Below are 22509 nucleotides of genomic sequence, written 5' to 3' on the forward strand. Positions count from 1 at the left end.
TGCAGAATTGTGAGAGCCTTGACAGATTTGCTGCTCTATAGTTTCCTTGATATTTTTTCTTCTTTAGTCTGGTTCCCTTTTACTATCATCTTTTGCCTTTTCAACGCAGCCACTGCTGTCTTAAAGATGTTTAGTCCTATTTCATAAAGACCAGTCTTCTTGTATTCCATTAAGCGTGTGTGTTCTCCTCAGTTCTTGTACTGTATCCAGCGTGAGGCCCTTTGCAGAGTTCTCCCCTTCTTCTGGTTCTTTGGAATGATGTTCCCACCTTCCCTCCCTCCTTGTCTTCCTGCTTCCTTCCTTTCTTTTTCTCCTCTTATGTGCTAATTAGGCACTATTTTCAACCAGAAGGCCAAGCACTTGGCTCCTTTCAGGATTAGATTGGTTCTCTGTGCAGCCGTATTGTGTGCAGGGTGAGTTCAGGGTCTGGTAAGGCAGGCCTCCACCCGTCCCCCCCAGTGCTAAGGTGGGTGTCCTCAAAGGTTCACGGTCTTCTGAAAGACTCCTGACAGCCTATTCCTGTAACTTAAGCCAAACCAAAATGCTTCCTGGGGATAAGACATGAAAGTAATTTAAGTGCTTCGTAGGTCAGTATGCCTGGATTTACTTGATACTTTCCTGAGGAAGAGAGGGAGGAGGGGTTTAGATCTCAGGCAGGGTGGGTGCAAGCCGGAAGCCAGAGGCTGGGGGAAAGCACTGTGTCACCATACTGGGGACAGCCAGCTCTAGTGTTCTGCCTCCCCCACCTCTGGCCATGTGCTGCCCCTCCACAGTTTACAAGGACTGATCTGCTGGCCCTCAGCTCCCCAGGGACACCAGTTAAAGGGGCTGCTGAACTGCCCGAGTTTCCAGATTTGACACTTGCACAGAAAGTGCTCTTCTTCCTCAGAGTTGCCAGGCTGGTTGCCTTGGACTTCACAGGACAATTGCTCCTTGGGTATTTACGTTCAAGGGCTTGGTGGATAAACCTAAAAGCCAGTATAATTATCCACTTCACAGGTGGTCTCCCTTCTAGTCAATTGCCCACATTTGCTTCTCAGCCCAGGGGTATGGCCCTTGGGGTGACCAACACCCCCTGTCCCCTGTGTTGCACCCTCTCCTGGAGCATAGGGGGCTGGCATCCTCCCCTCCCCCAGCTCTTGCCCCGCGACCCATGGCTTGGGCCCTCACATGGGGTTAGTCCACAACTGTGATCAGCTCAGATGGTCATAGCACTTCAGAAGAGCAACAGTCACAAAATGGCACGTCACACTCCAATGGGCCTTGTCCTTGGTCCATCTGCTGCAGTAAAGAGACTTGCCCAAGGCCTTGCAGCTCTTCAGTGGCCAGCCTGGCACTTACCCTGGTCCTCCGGACTCCAGGTCTGGACTCCCTCCCCTGCGTCACGTGTTAGCCCGTCCAGGTCGGGAGATCGATCACCCGCTGCATGCTGTAGGCGGTGTAACGGCAGCCCGCACCACAGGCTCCAGGAGGAGGAGGAGACCAAGGCTCATGGAGCTGATCTTAGGGACATCAGGAAGCTCAGTGTGTCCTTCTGTTACCAGATAAAACTCAACAGTCAACAAACATTTGTGTGGCTACCAACGGCAGCTGTTGTGATAAACATCATTCTTCTCTTTTTGCTTTATTGTTTTTGAGAGAGGCAGCACAAGCAGGGGAGGAGCAGAGAGAGAGGGAGACAGAATCTGAAGCAGGTTCCAGGCTGTCAGCGCAGAGCCCATTGTGGGGCTCGAACCCACAAACTGCAAGATCAATGACCTGAGCTGAGGTCGGGCGCTTAACCCACTGAGCCGCCCAGGTGCCCCAAGCATCACTCTTCTTGAAAGAATAAGACAAATCCCTAAATAATTATACTTACTATACCCATATACCCCTAAATTTCTGGGAGAGTCCAGCTTTCAGTGAACATTCTGTCATGAGAGTCCCACAAGTAAAGTAATGTCGATCAGATCAGATTTCCTGGCTTGAAGAGTAGAAATCAGAATTACCATGACTTTAGTGCCAAGCAGGATGAGATAAAAGTCTTGAGTAAGGAACACACCAAGGTGGTGGGGGTGAGCTGCGTCTCACTGGGCAGCAGGGGTGCCCTGGAGCTGGGCCGTGAAGATGGGTAGGGGTTTGCCAGGAGGGGCAGGGAGGAGGACTCCTGTGGTCAGATGAGGAGGAGCCAGAGGGCGAGGCAGGGATACCGAGTGGATCTGGGCCAGAGCACAGGGCTCAGAGGACTGAGAAGTGGGAAGTCATGTTAGGGAGGAAGGTGCGGGCAGGACCACTGCGGGCCCTGATCATAGTAAGCCATCAGAGGCCTTCACTGAGCAGTAGCCTGAGGTGGTGGGGGGGGTTGTGGGTGGGCTCAGAAGAGAGGGAGTGCAGAGGGTGGAGAGAATGCTAGGCTGTCACCATTCAAATGCTGCCATTTACACTTATTTATATTATGGGACATAGTTTTATAGTTTTTCAGTGTGATGGCTGAGACCTGGACCATATGGGGAAAGATAGCCTCTTGACAGGGAGAAGATCTCACCTTCCTTTGGTGGGCCTCAGTTTCCCCCAAGGAACATTCATTTGCTTTTCCACAAGCTAGACGCTGAGATTTATTTTAGTGGGTTCAATAAACTCCGAAAGTCTTCCTCCTTTTTTCTCCTGTGTCAGAACTTACCTGGTCTTTGCCCTTTGATCTTAGAACTCTGGAAGGAAGCCACAGTTCTCCAGTGGTTCTTGAAATGTGATGATGGCTGCTTATGGGTCACAGGTTACTTTTACTGGATAACATATATGCATTTTTAGTCTTTATTTATTTTGAGAAAGAGGGCACAAGCGCAAGCAGGGGTGGGGAAGAGAGAGAGGGAGAGAGAGAATCCCAAGCAGACTCCATGCTGTCAGTGCTGAACCCGACTTGGGGCTTGATCTCATGAACCATGAGATCATGACCTGAGCTGAAATCAAGACTCGGATGCTTAACCGACTGAGCTGCCCAGGTGTCCCCATTTATGCATTTTTAAAGGAAAGATTGAAAACCCCTTGAAAGCATTCTTTGCCTGCCCTCATGCCCTCATGCCTGGTACATAGTGGGTACGCTGTGTGGACCACTCAGATTGTGCACATCTCGGGCACCTTGGTGCATGAGTGCGAGGGAGGGGACCCTTCATCCTCCTCAAATTGCTGTGTGTGTGGGTTTCACTTCTGCCCAGAACAGGCCTCTGTTCTAATAGGTTATATAAAATTGGTGCACATTTTTTCAGTGTAGAGCAGGGAGAGCTGTCATGAATCATACGTGACACTCCCCATCGATCTAAAAATCTACTGACTCCAGGACCCATGCCATGTGCTCACACGGGCACGTTTACCTTGCAGGGTGGGGCGGAAATGAAGGCCCCAAGGCCCTGGATCATCTGAGTGTATCTCTAAACCATCGGGAAGAATAGGGAAGAAATGACCCCTGCTTTTCCTCCTCTTCTTTGGGGTAGAAGAATAAGCTACTTTTACCATTGGCTGGTCCGATCTTATGACTCTGCTGTGTCCTTGTGGCTGCTGAAGACAGTGGGTTCCACTGTGGACAGGTCTTCTCTGGCTGTGGCCTCATCTCCCAGGGGGCTCGTGACCCCTGCTTGCCCTCTTGCCTCTCAGAAGCGCCAGCGCTGCCTGGGGGCTTTCTGCCCATGGAGAGTATTCCTCCAGGAGATAATGGTTCTTGCTTTTTATTAGGTCATTGCTTCTGACTGTCTGTCTCTCACACACACAGTGTCTGTCTCTCTCTCTCTCCCCTTTCCTGCCTCCAAGTATGTGCTTCTATCAGTCATGGTGAGGGGTGTTTCTATTTCCCCAGTCCTATTTTACAGCGGTCGCCACCACAACAACAGGATCTGGGTAACAGTGGTCTGGAGGGAACACCACCATTTCATTCTGTTACGAAAACCATTCCTGACATGTCCTGGAGTCTTGAAAGGAACTCCATGAAATCCCAGAGGTGTGTGGGCAACTTGTAAACGGAAGTGGGAAAGCCGCTCACTCCTCCCTCGGAAGGGGCTCTTGGTTATGACCGTCTAAGCATCAGGGGTCACGAGTGAGCCACAACCCACCCAGCAGAGGCCAGGACGCTTCTGAGAGAACCCACTACCCCCCACACACACACACCCCTGTACAGTCTTTACGTATGGCAGTCGGCGCGTGGTCATTTCCCTCCCTGCCTCCCCTTCTCTGCTCCTGCCCACTGAAGGATCACCATCTGCTACCAGACGTGCTCCCAGATACCCTGCTCCCCGGGAGCCAGCTTCCTCCAGCCTCATCTTGTAGACCTTGGGGCCAAAAGTTTTGATGAATAATTGTTTACATATTTTAATATGCATCTAGAAAAGGTTTTTTTCAATTTTTTATAATTTTTTTAATGTTTATTTTTGAGAGAGAGAGAGACAAAGCGAGGGAGGGGAAGAGAGAGAGGGAGACAGAGAATCCCAAGCAGTCTCCCAGCTCCGAGCTGAGCTGTTGGCACAGAGCCTGATGCAGGGCTCGGACTCATGAGCCACGCAAGATCATGACCGGAGCTGAAGTCGGACGCTTCACCCAGGCACCCCTAGAAAAGTTTAAGACCTGTTCATGGACTCCGATACTTTCTGCACCAGTATTTAACTTCTCATCATCTCTCTTGGCCCTTCTTTGTATTTAGTATTTTGGAAAATCTAATTTTTCCAAAAATGTATTCAAATATTGTCTCTTTCCTTCGTGGCTCAGCTAGTTTTGTCTTGTAGAGGTAGTTAATGATACACGTTCTATTTCTCAGATTAGCTCAACTTCTCAGGTGAGGAATTTCCATCAGACACCAGGCCAGTAGGGGGCCCTTTATTGATGACAACTGTGAGGGTGGTATTGATGATGAGCTGTGAGGGTGGTGTTCTCGCTCTTGAAACCGTGGCTGGTACGCCAGTCTGTGAACACTGAAAGACAGAGATGGTGAATCTGTATGCCAAGGTTTATTAGTAGGCTTGATAGCTTCTCTGATAAATGAAGTCCTGTTTTCCTTCACTCTGCTTTTCCAACTTTGTGGGAGCCAGAGTAAAGGGGGTTAGGAGGCGGGCTGAAGCCTCAGACCTTTGTCATTGACTCCCCAGTCTCCCCCTAACGTGGAGATGAAAGCCAGCGAGAAATGCGCAGATAGAAATGTTGTGAGAGGCTGGACTTTGACAGCAGAACCCTCTCTGGCCTGTGTCACCGTGGCCTCCAGGTGCTCAGCTTTAAAAGTACAGACACTCCATCAAATCAGCAGGCTCTGAAGGGTGACTCACACCAACCAAACTCACAAGGGACTGATTTATAACCCAAAGCCTGAATGCTGGATATATCTGAGGAGAGAAGGCTGGGAGGACAGTGGCTTCCAGTCACTGGTTCAGGCCACCGGCTTTTCCCTAGTGGGTGGTATCCTTGGGAAAACAGCTCTTAGCCCAGAAAGTTCTTTTTTTGAAAACGGGATTAGAATAGGGTGAGATGGCTTCAGGCAGCCCAGTGTGTGCCCTGTTTCCACACTGCAGACATTTTGATCTTAGGAAGGGAGTCTTTCATTGAAATCACCACCCCCCCCACCCCCCGCCGCCCTTGGGCAATCTTGGGAACACCTGGGCAGACACTTTCACTTTCCAACTCACCCTGTCTCCAGATGCTTCTGCCTTCACAGGGCTACAACTGGGGGAGAGATTCTAGTTATTGATGAGTCTGCTTATCTTAGAGTGGGTTTTCAGTTGGGTTCCTGGCACGCTTGAAAGGGCCTTTCAGCTCCTTGGTAAACTCTGAAAGACATTCTTATCTCAGCCTCGCCAGCCTGGCCCACATGTGAGTGCCATGTGGGAGGCTTTGTAGACAGCCACTTCCATTATCCTCGCTATCAGTGGCTGATGTTTTCTGACCTGATCACCAGACCCTGGGATTCTGTGTGCCTCATTTGGGGCTTGTAATTCTCCTTGTGTGGACTCGGCTTCTCACCGAGGGTAGGGTCCCAGGCTTCAGCAGGTGGGGAAGGTGATGCTCTCGTTGCAGTCTGTAAATACAGGCTTCACACCCGGGTCTCACAGGGCACATCCTGCCAAATTTCCTGCACTTAGTTGTGAAAATGATCTGCAGCAGAGGAGGGAATAGTGGCTCAGTCATTCAAGTAGGAGGTACTTGCCAGTCGTCCCCATGCGCCTCTCAGTGCTTTGCAAAAGGCATGTGCTTGTGCTAAGCTTTCCCTGGGCCACAAAGAAGGTGAGAGTGTATTCTTAGAGTGCATTCAAGTGATGGAGGTATTCGATCACCAGGTGCGCTGTTAGTGACCCTTGCCGTCCCCGCCCTCCCTTCTCCTTCCCAGATTGTCATTGAAGATATTGGGAACAAGAGAAAATATGACTTCCCTCTTAACCGCTGGCTGGCCTTGGATGAAGATGACGGCAAAATCCAAAGGGATATCTTAGCGGGCGGAGCTGAGACCACAGGTAGAAGTGAGAAAGGGGAAGCACGATTGGCTGGTATTTCACTTTCTGCCTGAGGTTCAGTGTTCTCCTCGGTGGGCCTGGAGGCCTGTGATCCAGCAGGAGCCAGCCACTCCTCCTGCTCTTGAAAGTGTTCCGTCCCTTTGTGCTGGAGCCTGAGGCTCTGCTGATGCCGGAGGAGGCGGGGGAGGTGCCCCTGAGCAGATACTAACTTTCAGGGCAGAAGAGATTAGCCACTAGGTGAAGCTGGAGTGTGAACTCCTGTTCACGGTGGATGAGGGTGTTGATTTACTCTTAGCTCCTCTTACTATTGCGTGCTTACTGTATGCCAGGCCCCCTAGGCACTTAACCCGTTTTGTCCCCTTTAATCCTCACCAGGACCCCATAATATAGAAACTGTTATCATTTCCATTTCACAGAGGAGCAAACTGAGTCACATAGGCATTGAGAGACCTGTCCAAGGTCACGCAGCTGGCAAGTGACAGATCCGGATTCGGGCTGCCACCTTAGTCTCCACCCTGTGCGGATTCCACAGAAAACCCGCACCTCCCAGCACGGGAGTTCGTGGATGTTCCGGAACATCAGTGTCGTGAATGTGCCCATCTGAGAACGTGCTCTGCTGCACGGCATCCTGTTGCTTAGCACTGCACAGAGAAGAGGTCCAAGTCCTGGGGCGCAGTATGCAAACTGCTTCATGGTTTGGCTGCAACATACGTGTCAGCTGAATCTTCCAACCTTCCAACTTCTTGTCTCACTTCCAGATGCTCACCTGTCTCGCTCCACCTCATCAGCACACCTTTGCTCTTTCCTGAACCTACGCCCCCTTTGCCCTCCTTCTGCCTCATCCACTTGTCTTCTGCTTCTGCAGGGGGGCCGGCGGGGAGGGAGCTTCTCTCCCCTCGCCTGGCCCTCTCCTCGTCCGTGCCTTCCCCCGCCCCTCCCTGAGCTGCTGGCCTTACTCTTTCTCTCACTTTATCTTTAGAGTATCTTTCTCCTCAGCCTGTAATGCCATTTCTCTTCTTTGCACTCCTCAAATTCCTGCTCCCTGTCACTCCCTCTGAGCCCTCCCTCCTTCCTGTAGACAGGCACTCCCTCCCTTCCTTTGCACCAGACATTTGGGCAGACCTTGACTGCTATCAGTTAGGAAATCACACGTTCCTCTGCTCCAGCACTTTCCAGCCTTGCACGTTATTTGTAACTGAAGCTTGCGTGTTATTTACTCAGAAACAGATAGGAGGGGCGCCTGGGTGGCTCAGTTGGTTAAGCATTGGACTCTTGATCTCAGCTCAGGTCTTAATCTCAGGGTCGTGAGTTCAAGCCCGGTGTTGGGCTCTGCACTGGGCATGAAGCCTACTTAAAACAAAACAAAACAAAACAAAACAAAACAAAACAAAGCAACAACAACAAAACCAGATCCCAGAATGGGTCTGCTCTGACCCCTTTAACCATGTTACTCTTACTGACCTCCAGTGGTAGAGGAGAAGGAGAAACGTCTGTCAAAGGCTGGGAATTACTGGTAGCCTGGGCCATGGGAGTACGTACTGGGTGTGTTTTGGAGAAACAGAGCTGGAGACACCATTTGTTCATCTTCTAGTCTCCCTGAGGCCTTGCATGTAGTAAGCACCCAGTCAGCGTTTGTTGAACAAAGGAAGGTGTAAACGCTTCAATGAATCAGGCATCCCGTAGCTGCATGTGGCTAGCTCCAAAAGACTTTCAGGATTTTCATTTCCCTGGGTCCAGGGCTAGGGGTGAGGCAGGGGGTGGGGTGGAGGGGTATGTGCCTGTACACCATTGCCTTAGACTCCAGAGCAAAATGGAGGGAGGCCAGACCTGAGCAGAGTTTCCTGTCCAGATGCTGGTCTTTGGTGTTTTCTCTTACTCAGTCCCACGTCACAGCTTAATCTCCCTTTGCTGGCTCTTGCCCAGAACTTCATGTCCTCGTCTCACCTCCCGACTGACCAAAACCTCAAATGGCCTGACCACAATGTGCTCTCCTTCCCTCACTCTTTCCTCAACCCACCACGTCAGGCTCAGACATGAGTGCCCTCTATTAAAAGTTATCTTTTTAAGTTATGAGCAAAAGAGCAAGCAAAATGAATCAGCTAGCCCCGAATATAAATCTCCATTAATGGAGTTGACTCTTATAATTAAATCAGACATAACAGAATTCGTCCGGCAGCTATTAATAATATGCACATGGTAATTAACATTAATAACAAGTACTATTCTTAGCCAACTCAAATTCCTCCTTCTCTCTGTTAGTTTCTTGTAATCAGGGCTGGCAGCTTCTTAGGGTAATACCTGCAGTTTATTCCTAAACTCAGATACATTGACACACAAACTGAAAAAAGAGCACAAAGCGGAGAGGGGCACTGGATGTCATCTGGGGAAGGAGGACGAGGGGGGAATGAGGAAGTGTGGAAGAGGGAGGGCCTAGGGAGGCGGTAGCCACGGAGGGGAGACTGGGTGGGATTTTGTAATCAGCTGGCACTAACTTTCTCCTTCCCTGTTGCTTCCACACCAGCTATTTCATATATTGTCACTGTCTTCACTGGGGATGTCCGGGGTGCCGGGACCAAATCCAAAATCTACTTGGTTATGTATGGGGCCAGAGGGAATAAGAACAGTGGGAAAATCTTCTTGGAAGGCGGTGTGTTTGACCGTGGCCGCACAGACATCTTCCACATCGAGTTGGCTGTCCTCCTTAGCCCCCTGAGTCGGGTCTCCATCGGACACGGCAACGTAGGCGTCAACAGAGGCTGGTACTGTGAGAAGGTAAGGGATGCCCCAGGGACGGCCCTTTCCTGATTCAACCCCTCTCTTCTTTAACTTGAAAATACAAACTCTGACCTGCTTCCTGCTTCCTGCTTGCTTTGGACCAGCTACAGAGCACATGGGCAATCCCTTTCATTGGGCAATTGGATTGGTAACATGCCCGTCCATCTTGTTCTGCTTATGGTCAGGAATGAGGGCTGCACTGTGCACGTATCCAAGGGCCAGACTGCAGGATAGCTTATCCAGAGGTGGTAGTTGGTAGTTACAAACTATCCTGGTTCTTGGTGTAGTGTTTCACTTCACCTTATAAATCTGTCAATCAGCAAGTATTTTTGAATGTATGTTTGCATTGTGGAATACTTATGCTTTAAAGCATATACTCAATGAAAGTAAACTATAGATAATGATAAGAAAACAAATATACATTTTGTCTACCACCCTACTTAAGAAATACTTTTCCAGGGGCGCCTGGGTGGCACAGTCGGTTAAGCGTCCGACTTCAGCCAGGTCACGATCTCGCGGTCCGTGAGTTCGAGCCCCGCGTCAGGCTCTGGGCTGATGGCTCAGAGCCTGGAGCCTGTTTCAGATTCTGTGTCTCCCTCTCTCTCTGCCCCTCCCCCGTTCATGCTCTGTCTCTCTCTGTCAAAAATAAATAAACGTTGAAAAAAAAAAAAGAAATACTTTTCCAATACTTTTGAAACTCCACTGTGCCCTTACCCAATCATAAAATTTTCTTTTCCCCAAAGAGCATACACTATTATGAATTGTTACCTATGTATATATTATTTGTATGTAGCAGTTTTCATTCAGCACTATGCTTTAGACATTCATCTGAATTGGTAACAGAAACTGTAGTTCATCAATTTCACATTCATTCCATTGCATGAATCAGTCACCGTTTGTTTGTTCTTTTATTTACAGACATTTTGGGGTTGTATTTCTTGATATTTGCTAATATAAACAATGTTGCCATGACATTCTTATATATCTTTGTGCAAACATCCAGTTGGTTGATAGTATATGTTCAAGTATCTTTTCATAGCTTGCCTACAATGTTCTTTGAGCAAGGGAAGATTTAATTTAGAAATGCTTTATCCAGGGGCATAGCTCAGTCAGTTAAGTATCTGACTTTGGCTCAGGTCATGATCTCATGGTCCACTGTTGGGCTCTGTGCTGACAGCTCAGATCCTGGAGCCTGCTTCGGATTCTGTGGCTCCCTCTCTCTGCCCCTCCCTGTTCACGCTCTCTCTCTCTCTCTCTCAAAATAATAAAAATTAAAAACAATAAAAAAACCCTGTAATTCTTTTAAAAATATAGATTCCTTGACTACAATGCAAGCCTACTGAGTCAGAATTTCCAGGTAATTGGGATATTTAGATAATTCTTATCATTAAGGAAGTTTCAGAATCACTGATTTACTAAATAGTAATTCTTTCTCAACTGTTCTAAAAAGGCAATTTAGTCTCATCAAATTCCCCAAATGTATGGTTTTGCCTCTGAGCTTTTTTGTCTGTTCCATTTATTGATTTAATTTTTTCCTACACTAATACAATGCTCACTCTCATCATTTCATATCTTTATGTAAGTCTTGGTATCTGCTAGGACAAATTTACTCATCGTATTCATCTTCCTTAGGAATGTATTAATATTTATGGCTCTTAACCCTTCCATAGAAATTTTAGAATTTTCTTGCCAAGTTCCATGAAGAATTATGTTCAACAGAATTCAATTGGATATGTAGATCCATTTGGAAGAATTGATATCTTTACTAAGTACTTTTTATATGTATGAGCATTATGTACTTCTTAAAATTTCGGTCTTCGTTAATATTTAGGTCTTCTTTAATATTTCCCCTTTTTTTCCTTTAAAAGTTTATTTATTTTGAGAAAGAGTGAGAGAAAGCACATGTGTGTGTGAGCTGGAGAGGGGCAGAGAGAGAGGGAGAGAGAGAATCCCAAGCAGGCTCCCTGCTATCAGTGTAGAGCCCAATAAGGGGCTTGATCTCACCAACTATGAGATCATGACCTGAGCCGAAATCAAGAGTTGGATGCTTAACTGACAGAGCCACCCAGGAGACCTAGTGTTTTTCTATAGTTTTATATCTTTCTTGATAAAGATCTTGCACATCTTTGTTAGATACATTCATAGAGGCCTTGTAATTTTTGTTCCTATTATAAATGATAGCAATTTAAAATTATATTTTTAAACTATTTGTTTAAAATAGAAGAAATAGAAATACTCTGTAGAAATAGAAGGACTTTCGTGCATTGAGTTTACAAATAGCCATCTTACTAAACTTTAATTAATTATAATTTGTCTACAGATTTTGGGAGAAGTTTCTTTATAGAAACTCTGTTGTTTGTGAATGGTGACAGTTTGGTTTCTTTCTTTCCAAAGCTTATATTTATTTATTTATTTATTTTTTTGTATTTGACCACATGAGCAGTACAGTGCTGAACAGTAGGGTTAATAGTAGACATCTTTGTTTTGGTTTTGATTTTACAGGAACTGCTTCTAATTTTCTGTTGAGGTAATTATGATTTTTGAGGGGTTTGGTAGATAGTCTTAGATTAGATTAGGAAATCCTCTTCTATTTCTGTATTGTTCAAAGTTTTTATTATTTATTGTTGAATTTTATCTAATGCTTTTTCTGCATTTAATGCTCTAGTCATGAAGCTTTTCTCTTTTACTTGTCAATTTGATGAATTAGGACTGCATTTTCTAGTGGCAGACCAACTCCGAATTTCTTTAAGACAAACTTGGTCATAAAAGGTTTTAATTTTACATGATTCTGGAATTGGTTTGCCAGCATTTTATATAGAATTTTTGTGTATATGTTTATGAAGGGCATCACCCTTAATTTTCCTTTCTCCTATAGTCCTTGGCAGGTTTGATCCTGGCATGGAATGAGAAATACTGTCTTTCCTGAAAGAGGGTGTATAAAATTGCAGTGATCTGTCCCTCAAAGTTTGGTTGCAGTCTCTTACAAAAGTGTGTGTGTGTGTGTGTGTGTGTGTGTGTGTGTGTGAGAGAGAGAGAGAGAGAGAGAGAGAGAGAGAGAGAGAAATTACTGATTTTAAAAAGTTGTGTTTGTTTTGCTGGTTATAGAATTATTTAGGCTATTTCTTCTCGAATGTTTTATTTATTTATTTTTAATTTTTTTTAATGTTTATTTATTTTTGAGAGAGACAGAGACAGAATGCAAATGGGTTAGGGGCAGAGAGAGAGGGAGACACAGAATCCAAAGCAGGCTCCAGGCTCTGAGCTGTCAGCACAGAGCCCGACGCGGGGCTCAAACTCACGAGCCGTGAGATCATGACCTGAGCTGAAGTCAGACGCTCAGCCGACTGAGCCACCCAGGCACCCCATCTTCTCAAATGCTTTAATGAGCTGTATTTTTCTTGGAATTTGTATGTTTATAGGTATCAAATGTATTGGCACTTACAACGTTAGTCTTATACAGCATTCCCTTATCTTTTTAACTTCCGCTGCATCTATAATTATGATCTCCTTTTTATTTCTAACATCATTTGTTCCTGCCTTCTTGCTTTTTAAAAATAGCATTCTCACAAAAAGTGTGTTTAGTTGTTTTAAATAATCAACAATAATAAACATGGCTTTGTTTATAGTCCATTTTATCTCTATTTCCATCTTGTCGGTTTCTGTTCTCTCTCTTAATTTCTCTGGGTTTCTGTTGTTGCTATTTTTCTAAATTCTTTTTTTTTGTAATGTTTATTTTTGAGAAAGAGCATGTGAGCGGGGGAGGTGCAGAGAGAGAGGGAGACAGAGGATCTGTAGTGGGCTCTGTGCCAACAGCAGAGAGCCCAATGAAGGGCTCGAACTCACAAACTGTGAGATCATGACCTGATGAGCTGAAGTCGGACTCTCAACCGACTGAGCCACCCTGGGGCCTTATTTATTTTTCTAAATTCTTAAGTTGGATTCTTAGCTCATTAATTTTTAGCCGACTTCTTTTCTCATATAAGCATTTGATACTATAACTTTGCCTCAGAGTAGTGCCCTAGCTGCACCCCACACATTATAGTATGGAATATTTTTATTACCATTCAGTTTAATTTTATTGCTTCATTTAAAAATCAACTTTGTTGAGGTATAATTGACATAGAATTATACTGTGCAGTTCTATGAGTTTTGACAAATTCGTATACCATGTAACTATTACCAGAACCAATACACAGAAATTTCCATGACTGCAACCTGTTTCTTGTGCTCCACCCACCCCTGTCAGTCTATACGGCTCCAAACACTAACATGATTTCAGTCACTAAAGATTAGAATTGTCTTTCTTAGCATTTAATGTAAGTGGAATCGTGCAGCGTGCACTCCTGTGTGTGTGTATGCGCACGTGTGCATGTGAATTCTTTTACTCAGTATAATATTTTTGATATTTATCTGTGTTGTGTTGCATATTAGTAATTTATTATTTTTATCACTAAGTATTATTTCATTGTTAGGGTTTACAAGTTTGTTCATCCATTCAACTGTTTGTGTACATTTGGGTCACTTCCAGTTTTTGTTCTTTGTCTGCTATTATGAACAGAGCTGCTATGAAAAATCATGTACAAGTCTTTGTATGAGCATGTTTTTAATTTTTTGGGTAAATACCTAAAAGTGGAATATCTGGATTCTATGGTAGATATACACATATCTTTTTTTTTTTTTTTAATTTTTTTTTCAACGTTTTTTATTTATTTTTGGGACAGAGAGAGACAGAGCATGAACGGGGGAGGGGCAGAGAGAGAGGGAGACACAGAATCGGAAACAGGCTCCAGGCTCTGAGCCATCAGCCCAGAGCCCGACGCGGGGCTCGAACTCACGGACCGCGAGATCGTGACCTGGCTGAAGTCGGACGCTTAACCGACTGCGCCACCCAGGCGCCCCACACATATCTTTTTAAAGATCTCCCAAGCTGGTTTCAAGTGGCTATACTGTTTTGTATGCCCATCTGATGTATGAGAATTCACTATCGCTTGATATTGTCAATCTTTTATTTATTAGCAATTATAATGGGCATATCATGGTATTTGATTGTGATTTTAATTTACATGCCTCTGATTACCACTTATGTTGAACATTATTTTCATGTGCTTATTGGTCATTTGTATATCTTTTGTGAAGTATCTTTTGACTATCTAAATTTTTTTTGTCTTTTCATTACTAATTTATAAGAGCTATTCATATATTCTTGATAGAAGTATTTTGGGGGCGCCTGGGTGGCTCAGTCGGTTAAGCAACCGACTTCAGCTCAGGTCATGATCTCGCGGTCCGTGAGTTCGAGCCCCGCGTCGGGCTCTGTGCTGACAGCTCAGAGCCCAGAGCCTGTTTCAGATTCTGTGTCTCCCTCTCTCTGACCCTCCCCCATTCATGCTCTGTCTCTCTCCGTCTCAAAAATAAATAAACGTTAAAAGAAAAATTAAAAAAAAAAAAGATAGAAGTATTTTGTCAGATATATCTCTATATGTTTGTGGTGTATTAAGTATAATCTCCCAAAGTGTGACTTACCTTTTCATTTTCTTTTTTTTTAAGTATATTTATTTATTTTGAGAGAGCAAGAGTGAGTGAGCAAGGGAGGGGCAGAGAGAGAGGGAGAGAATCCCAAGCAGGCTCCGCACTGTCAGTGCAGAGCCCCATGTGGGGCTCCATCTCACAAATTGTGAGATCATGAACTGAGCTGAGATCAAGAGTTGGATGCTTAACTGACTGAGCCACCCAGGTGCCCCTCCTTTTCATTTTCAGGACAATGTTTTCTGAAGAGCAGAAACTTTCAATATTGATGAAAGGCAATTTGTCAGCTTTTTCCTTTATGCTTTTTTATTTTTGCTTTATGCTTAGTTATTGTTCTACTTAAAATTTTTCTGTGACCCATTAGCTATTTTGAGGTGTGATTTTTAGGTTTTAAATACATGTTCTTTTGTTGTGTTTTGTTATTTATTTCTAATTTAATATCATTTCAACCAGCAAACATAGTCTGTATGATGCCATTTAAGGAGATTTGAAATTTACTTTACAATGCATGTTCAATTTGCACATTTGTTCCTAGAGTTGAATTTAAGATTTTGAGTTTATATATTAAATTCAGTTTATTAATACTTTTATTATTTGAATTATCTATTTCCTTACTAGCATTTTATTTGACCTATTAATTACTAAGAAAGATGTGTTGAAATTTCTCACATGAGTGGTAGATATTTCAATTTCTTATGGTAGAGCTAACAGTTTTTGCTGTATATAGTGTGAGGCTATGTTATTAAGTGTGGAGTTACTATAGCCTCTTGGTGAATTAACTAAATCTTTACCATAATCCAGTCTGACACCATCTGTCTTTTAACTGGCAAACTTAGTCCACTTATATTTATTGTACTTTCTGGCATGTTGGTTTTTCTACTTTTATAGTTTTTGTTTCTTTTGGATTGGTTGTTTTTTTCCCTTGATACTTGATACTTTACCCTACATACTTACTTTTTACCCTACATGTGGCAAACCCAAAATTCAGTTACCATCTCTACTTTCTTTTTGGCAAGGACCTTGAAAATCTCTAATGGTAATAACCCTGCATCTGGGCCTCATGCTATTCTCGCTTAGTGTTTTATCTTATTTTAAATTATTTTCAAATCCACACGTGAGATACAGTTTTGTAGAATCACTGTTTAGATTTACCTACGTGCTTGCCAGTTTGTTTGCTTGCCATCCCTTCTTGCATCAGAGACCTTATTTCTGGTGTCCATTTTCTTCTTCCTGAAGTTCACACTTTAGAAGTTCCTTTGGTTAGGGTCTGTTGGTGGTGGGCTCTGTTTTTGTTCATTTGGGAAATGTTTTTATTTCATCCTCATTCTTGAAAGATAATTCTGGAGTACAGAATTCTAGATTGAGTTATTTTGCCCCTCCCCTCCCCCAGGCATTTTCTGGCTTCTGTTAGTCTAATTGCTGTCAGCTCTCTTTTCTGTTCTGATGCTCTTATCTTCTTTTTGTCTTTGACATGCTGGTGCTTCTCTTTGACACATCTAGGTGTCCGTGTATTACTACTTATTCTGCCTGGGACCAGGCTTATGGTAACTAATTCTCAGGGAAGATTATTATTATCTGTCTGGAGCGAAAGCAGAGAAGATAGGATCCCTTTGCAGATGTTCCCCTCTCTACCTTTTTTCTGAGGGAGCAGCTCCTTCAAGTGTTTCTGCTTATTCAGGATTTGTAGTTCAGATCCTCCAGTTTGCAAAGCCCAAGGGCTAGCCTCCTGCTTCCAATTGGCTGTTGATTTCCTGATCTCTGAGTGTCTGGTATTGTCTTTTCGCTTTTGGTGCAGCACCAACTTTAGCCTTCACATATACCCATTCTCTTGGCTTCTGCTTACTCTGAATTTTGCTGGCTCTTATGGCCTTTCTGTAACTTCTTGTCAGCTCAACAATGTATATAAAATGATATTTCCTGTTATTTATATGGCCTGTGGGTATTTTGTAGTGGTGAGAGGCTTTTCAGACTACCTTGTTTGTTGGACTACCTATTCCAGAAGTAGAACTTGTAACAAGAATTTTTAAGTACTTATTGTATGCTTAGAGCCATCTTTGGGGGAGCCATAAGGGGTGAGAACATACAACCTCAGCCTTTTAGGAGTTTGCTCCTCCTATTGATCAAACAAGACTAATACACATGTAAAAACTAGAGAGTAATTCAGGAGTAAACTAAGAGGAAGTAATTGCGGGATTTGTTCAGAGGGAAGAAAGAAAGGCTGTTAAATAATTGTTGGTGATTATTACTTTCTGTGCCCCTAGACCACCCTCTGTGGGTGCCCTCCATCTTTGTGTACAGGTAGGTCCACTTCTGAATGCATGGTTGCATAGACTCTTCAGCATAAAAGATGGCGTGCAGTAATGGGTCCCATGGGACCTCAGCCTTAATAGGAATCCTGAAATTCTTGCTGATGGGTGTAAAAGGCCCCTAACTAATAGGAGTCAGGAGCATTTATGCTTCTGGTACTGACACCAACTAACTCCAAACTTGGGCACTTCATTCCCTTTTCTAGACCTCAGCTTTCCCATATGTTGAATGCATGTTGGGGTAGACTCTATGAATTGCTAACACATTTGTGTTTGAGGAGGCTACTGTGTTTGAGGAGGCTACTGCCTGAGGCTCTGAGACATCATTTATCTCTAGGGAGGAGAGTTTCTCTGGGAGATTGAGGGTGTATACGCTCCCCTCCCCCACCCTAATCTTTTATCTTCCTTCCCCTTGGTTATAAGGCAAGGTTTCATACGGCTATGACAGTCATACAGTATTAGTTGAATTCTCAGAGATATCTGGGTATATCTAAGTGTAATAATTCAATCCAAGGAAACTATAGTCAATGGTAATAACCATAAACAACTGATAACAAACACCCAGTAAGACAGTAGCTTGTCAAAATGCTTGATCAGCCCTAGAGTCAAATTAGCTTTCAAGTTTAAAAGAAGATAAAGCAGAGAATCTAGCAATGTGACTGGTCAAAATTTCTTGGTTGATAGAAAATCTTGTAGTGTCACAAGAACATTCCTTTGGACATCTCTAATGTGAGTGGCCTAGGCTGGATACACTTCTGAGTTCTAAACTCATGAGTTCAGAATGTGATTAGAGAAAGTGTAGGAAAGGTTTAATGAGGCTCAAGCCCCGAAGAGAGCAGTTTGTTTTTGTATTAAATTCCAGATACACATTGCTCTCTATGTGATTGACCTTTTCCCTACAAGACAAATGTAGGGAATTAATGTTGTATTCTAGCTCATTTGGTTTGGTCTGAGGTTTTATGAAGCGCGTGAAGAAACACGGGGTTCAAAGAGCATGTTATATATAGGGGAGGATTCGGGATTTGGGCTGGTAAATTGGAGGACGGATAATACCTACTTGGGAAGACCTCTTGTGGGGGGCGTATTTCTTGGTCAAAGATTTAATGAGGCAGAGAACAGTAAGAGAAGTGCCATTCCTTGAGGAACCTGATGTAGACGACCCTTAATATGAAGAGGCTGTCAAACTTTGTAAGGGTCCCAACCCGGGGACCTGCTGCAGGAGACTCATCTGCCCTCCCAGGTGGTGATTCTGTGCCCCTTCACCGGCATCCAGCAGACCTTCCCTTGCGGCAACTGGCTGGACGAGAAGAAGGTGGACGGGCTGATCGAGAGGCAGCTCTACGAGATGGTGTCTCTCAGGAAGAAGAGGCTAAAAAGTAGGTGCAGGGGCTGCATCAGAGGCTGGTGGCCTTTCAGACAGGGCCAACAGAGGCCAGGATGTCAGACCCCTGGGCCAGAGCTTCACCTCGAAGGAGTCCACTTCTGCTTCTCAGGTCTCCTCTAGAAAGGAAGGGAATGGGCCCCACAGAGCTCGGTTCTCCAAGATACAGGCTGCGTGCCCGGCATAGAGTTACATACCCGGCACCAAGGCCTAGTACCCCTGTGACCCCAAACTGCATAAGCTGCTGTGAGGGGCTAGATGTTAAGCTGAACGGTTTAACACAATGCACTCTAAATATACAGAGGTGCAAGGTGTCAACTCTTCTCCCTACTTAAAACATACTAATAGACTTCCACGTTAAAAGGAACATTGAGGTACCCTCTTTCAAATAGCAGGGAATCCTTGGGTTCCTAATACTGGCACCTGTTAGAGCGGGTTTCTGAGAGTGGGCCACACTTGTGCATGGTCTGTGCTTCATTCCTGAGCTCCTTTGGATTTGCTCGCCTTCCCCACTGGTAACACGAAAATCTCTTTGTTCTTGACCTGTCTCTGCAGAGTTCCCCTGGTCCTTGTGGGTCTGGACGACCGACTTGAAGAAAGCTGGTACCAACTCTCCAATCTTCATCCAGATTTATGGGCAGAAGGGGCGGACGGATGAGATTCTCCTGAATCCCAACAACAAGTGGTTCAAACCAGGCATAATCGAGAAATTTAGGGTAGGAAGGAAGTGTAATGGGCTGGGAGGGATGAAGGAGGAAGGGACATAAGACGTGTTTGTCATGGGGATGGTTTTCTAAGCCAGATTTTGAATCCAGTTTGAGGACAAAAGGGTGCAATGAGAAGTTCAGCTCCTTGCAAGGGGTGCCAGAGTGATTTATAGGCAAAGTATTGATTGAATGGTGTGCACTTTGGATCTGGCCCTTCACCTGAATCAAACACTGCAGAATCAAACCTGGGGGACAGAAGCAGGTATGAAATGCTCTTGGGGAGCCTAGAATCCTGGGGACTCATAGTAGAGCAGAGACCCTGAGCCCGCAGCGTCAAATCACCCCATCTGGAATGAATTAGAAAGGAGCAAATTTAAGGTAAATTGTAAGTTTAACGCTAAATTTCTGGTGCATATTTAACCGGAGCAAGGCTTATTTTGCCAACAGAAGTGTGCTCTGACCTTTAGGTGAGAATGATTTGTAATTTTCAGCTGTCTTCCCAGAGCACCCCGCTGGTGCTTCTGTTATGCACTCAGTTCATTGCTCTTCATGTATTTGTCTCCCGGCTAGACTGCCAGCCCCTTTGGGAAAGGGCGTGACTGCTGTATTGATCTTTGCGTCTGTTTCAGTGCCCAGCAGAGTTCTGGGGCTGTGGGCCTGTGCTAATTTACAGGGTTGCCATATGGGTTTTGTTACTGGGAGTTTACTGCTTGGAAGATTTTCTTTATTCTGGATCCTACTGTGGGTCAGTTATTTTTGTTCAATTTCACCAGGGCAGACTGAATCCCGGCCCCACATGGCTATCTTGCCCTCACGTGTCCCTGGTCGCAAGGTCACGAGAGGACAAAGTCTATGAGGGTGGCTTGAAGCAAAGCCATCCTCACTGCTGAAAAAGTGGCCCAGGGTGGGTGCCCTCCAGGGAGGGGGTAAGCCGTGAGGATAAACACATTTCACTTGATTATGTCCACCCAAGGCTTGTTATTTCACCCCCATAGATTGAGCTCCCGGATCTTGGCAGGTTTTACAAGATTCGGGCATGGCATGACAGAAGGAGCCCTGGTTCTGGCTGGCATTTAGAGAGGGTGAGATGTGCCATCTTGGGGCTTGGGAGGTGGTTGGGAGAGGAACTCTTTCTAATGACCCTGTCACATAAGTCTGTTGGGAGTTGGGGTGGGTAAGTGTGGGTCTCGAATTTGGACACACGGGGACTTCCTGAGCGGAGAGGACCTCCAAAGCAGACTCAGAAAATGCACAGGTGTTTAGCAGACTTGCATTCTTCCCCGGTCACCTGGCTGCTGGGCAAGCGTGGGTCTCCAGGGACCAAGAGGGACAAGTGTTAATCTGGCACTCCGCTTTCCACAAAAATCCTCTTGACAGGATGGTTGTGGCCTCCCTTAGATGCAATAGCAGAATGGGGCCCCCAGGGCGTGGTGTATCTCTGGGACACCCCCTTGCTCACCCAGGACTTCATTACAGATGACCCTGATGAATACCCTGACCAAGGACAAGTATAACTTCAACTGCAATCGCTGGCTGGATGCCAACGAGGATGACAATGAGATCGTGAGGGAAATGACCGCAGAGGGCCCAACGGTGCGGAGGATAATGGCCAGTGAGTACCGACCGTCCTGGGGGAGGCAGCGGAACTCCTCCTCGGTGTGTCAGCAGGGGGCTGGCCCATGAGCTGGTAGTCTCGTCTGCTGTACCTCATCAGGCCCCCTCCAAATGCCGGGTGAACTTAGTTCTCGGCCTTAAGACTGGCTTGAAGGAGTCATCTCTACGGCATGGTACCAGCGCTCTATGATGGTGGGTGTGGGGGAGCGAGGTGACGTTTATGGGTCTTCAGGTGGGCTATGAGGGGATGAGAAGACTCTGCACTGAGCAATGTTTCTCCACAGCCTTCCTGACATTAAAGAAAACATCTTCTTCAAATTATGCATGAAATGCTCCCCCAAAAGGAAGGCTGTATCTGGTGATTGGCTACCCCTGATGAGTCCTCTATTTCTATTTAAGGCCAGTAGGAGAGGGACTAAGCTTTTAATCTGGGGCCCAGGTTCCACATTGAAAGGGGCTAAGGGAGATCATTTTACCTCTAGGTTCTAGTAGCAGAATAGACAGAGACACAGCACATGTCCTACCTTTGCCCCGGCAGACATTACTGAGTGATCACAGCATTCTCTCCCATTGAGTCTGAAATGAGTTTCAGCGCTCTCGATATAGCTCCCCAAGCAGACATTAGCAATTGATCAGAATTGGCACTTAAGATGATTAATCTATTTGCTATCACTGTGGTAGTCCTTAAGTTTTTAATAGTATAGCAATATTGCAAAATTACAGAGTTAAGAATATATAGAAAACAATGTCACTCATAGTTGCAGTAACCCTTCTAAATATTTGGATAGTGTCACTTCTCAGACATTTGTACATCTAATAGAAGCTCTGTATATGTTTGTTGAATGATTTAAATAGAGATAAATACTCAAAAACTTAGAAACCCCACATAGCAAATATCAACTACAAAAGCACCCTGTTAGCCTAATTAGGCAGTGCTTGCAATTATGTATCATCTACTTTATGGTTCTTCTTCATTTTTAAATAAAAATGTGACCATAGAATATTTGGGTTCAAGGCCTTTAAAATAGCCTGGTGCAGTTCAGGAAAGTGAGGCGTTCTTGCCCTGATCATACAGTCAGAGAGAGAGTCAGACCTAGAGCAAGGTCTCACACCTCCTGGTTCAGGGTCTACACTCTGTCTTTTCACGTTCAGTAATGTTTTCTGTGGTAACAAGGCAATCATGTCCCTATGGACATGGTCAATAACAGCATTATGCCCCAAATTGAGACTTACTATATAACATGTAGCCCATCAAGGCAGAAATAAACCTGCTCTTATTGGATCTGGCCCCTTTGTGCACCAGAATTGAGCCCGAGAGGAACCAGTGGGGCTGGGGTCTTAGGACTAACCCCTTCCTCAGTCTTTCTAACCAATTCTCAAGACTTTAGATCCTCACTCCCTGTTTCTGAAGTGACCCTGCTGCTGTCATTCCTGAGCCTTTTTGCTGGTTGCCTCTCAAATTGCACAAGTGAGAGCTCTGATCAGTTCTCTCTGGTCTGGTAAGTCAGGGCTTCTCAGACTTCCCTGTGCATTATCACCCAGAAGGCTTTTGAAAACACAGCGTGAGGGCCCTCACCTGCAGGGTTTCTGATTCAGGAGGTCTGGGATGGGACCCAGGACCTGTTTGTATCACAGATTTCTAAGTGGTGGCCCTGCTGCTGGTGAGGAAACACTGTGCTAAGGCATTAATCACCTTTCCAGGGGCTCTCAAGCCCCCAAATTCTTGTTGCCATTGTCTGTACTTG

At 45.1% G+C, this 22509-nt stretch overlaps 1 protein-coding gene across 2 annotated transcripts in view; it reads left to right on the top strand.

Annotated features, from left to right (window-relative positions):
• The window catches only part of LOXHD1 (lipoxygenase homology PLAT domains 1), a 171336-nt gene that overhangs the window by 52876 nt on the left and 95951 nt on the right, over positions 1–22509 (top strand). For both annotated transcript variants that reach the window (XM_047086447.1, XM_047086448.1), the window contains exons 7-12: positions 6335–6458; positions 8980–9230; positions 18303–18438; positions 18999–19159; positions 20146–20232; positions 20627–20762. In XM_047086447.1, coding sequence (XP_046942403.1) covers positions 6335–6458; positions 8980–9230; positions 18303–18438; positions 18999–19159; positions 20146–20232; positions 20627–20762 — 895 coding nt within the window. The remainder of the gene's footprint in view (positions 1–6334; positions 6459–8979; positions 9231–18302; positions 18439–18998; positions 19160–20145; positions 20233–20626; positions 20763–22509) is intronic.

Source organism: Lynx rufus, unplaced genomic scaffold, assembly GCF_022079265.1.
Source record: "Lynx rufus isolate CCGP_SWC_20201006 ecotype Redwood Valley unplaced genomic scaffold, mLynRuf1.p SCAF_20, whole genome shotgun sequence".
NCBI classification, from domain to species: domain Eukaryota; kingdom Metazoa; phylum Chordata; class Mammalia; order Carnivora; family Felidae; genus Lynx; species Lynx rufus.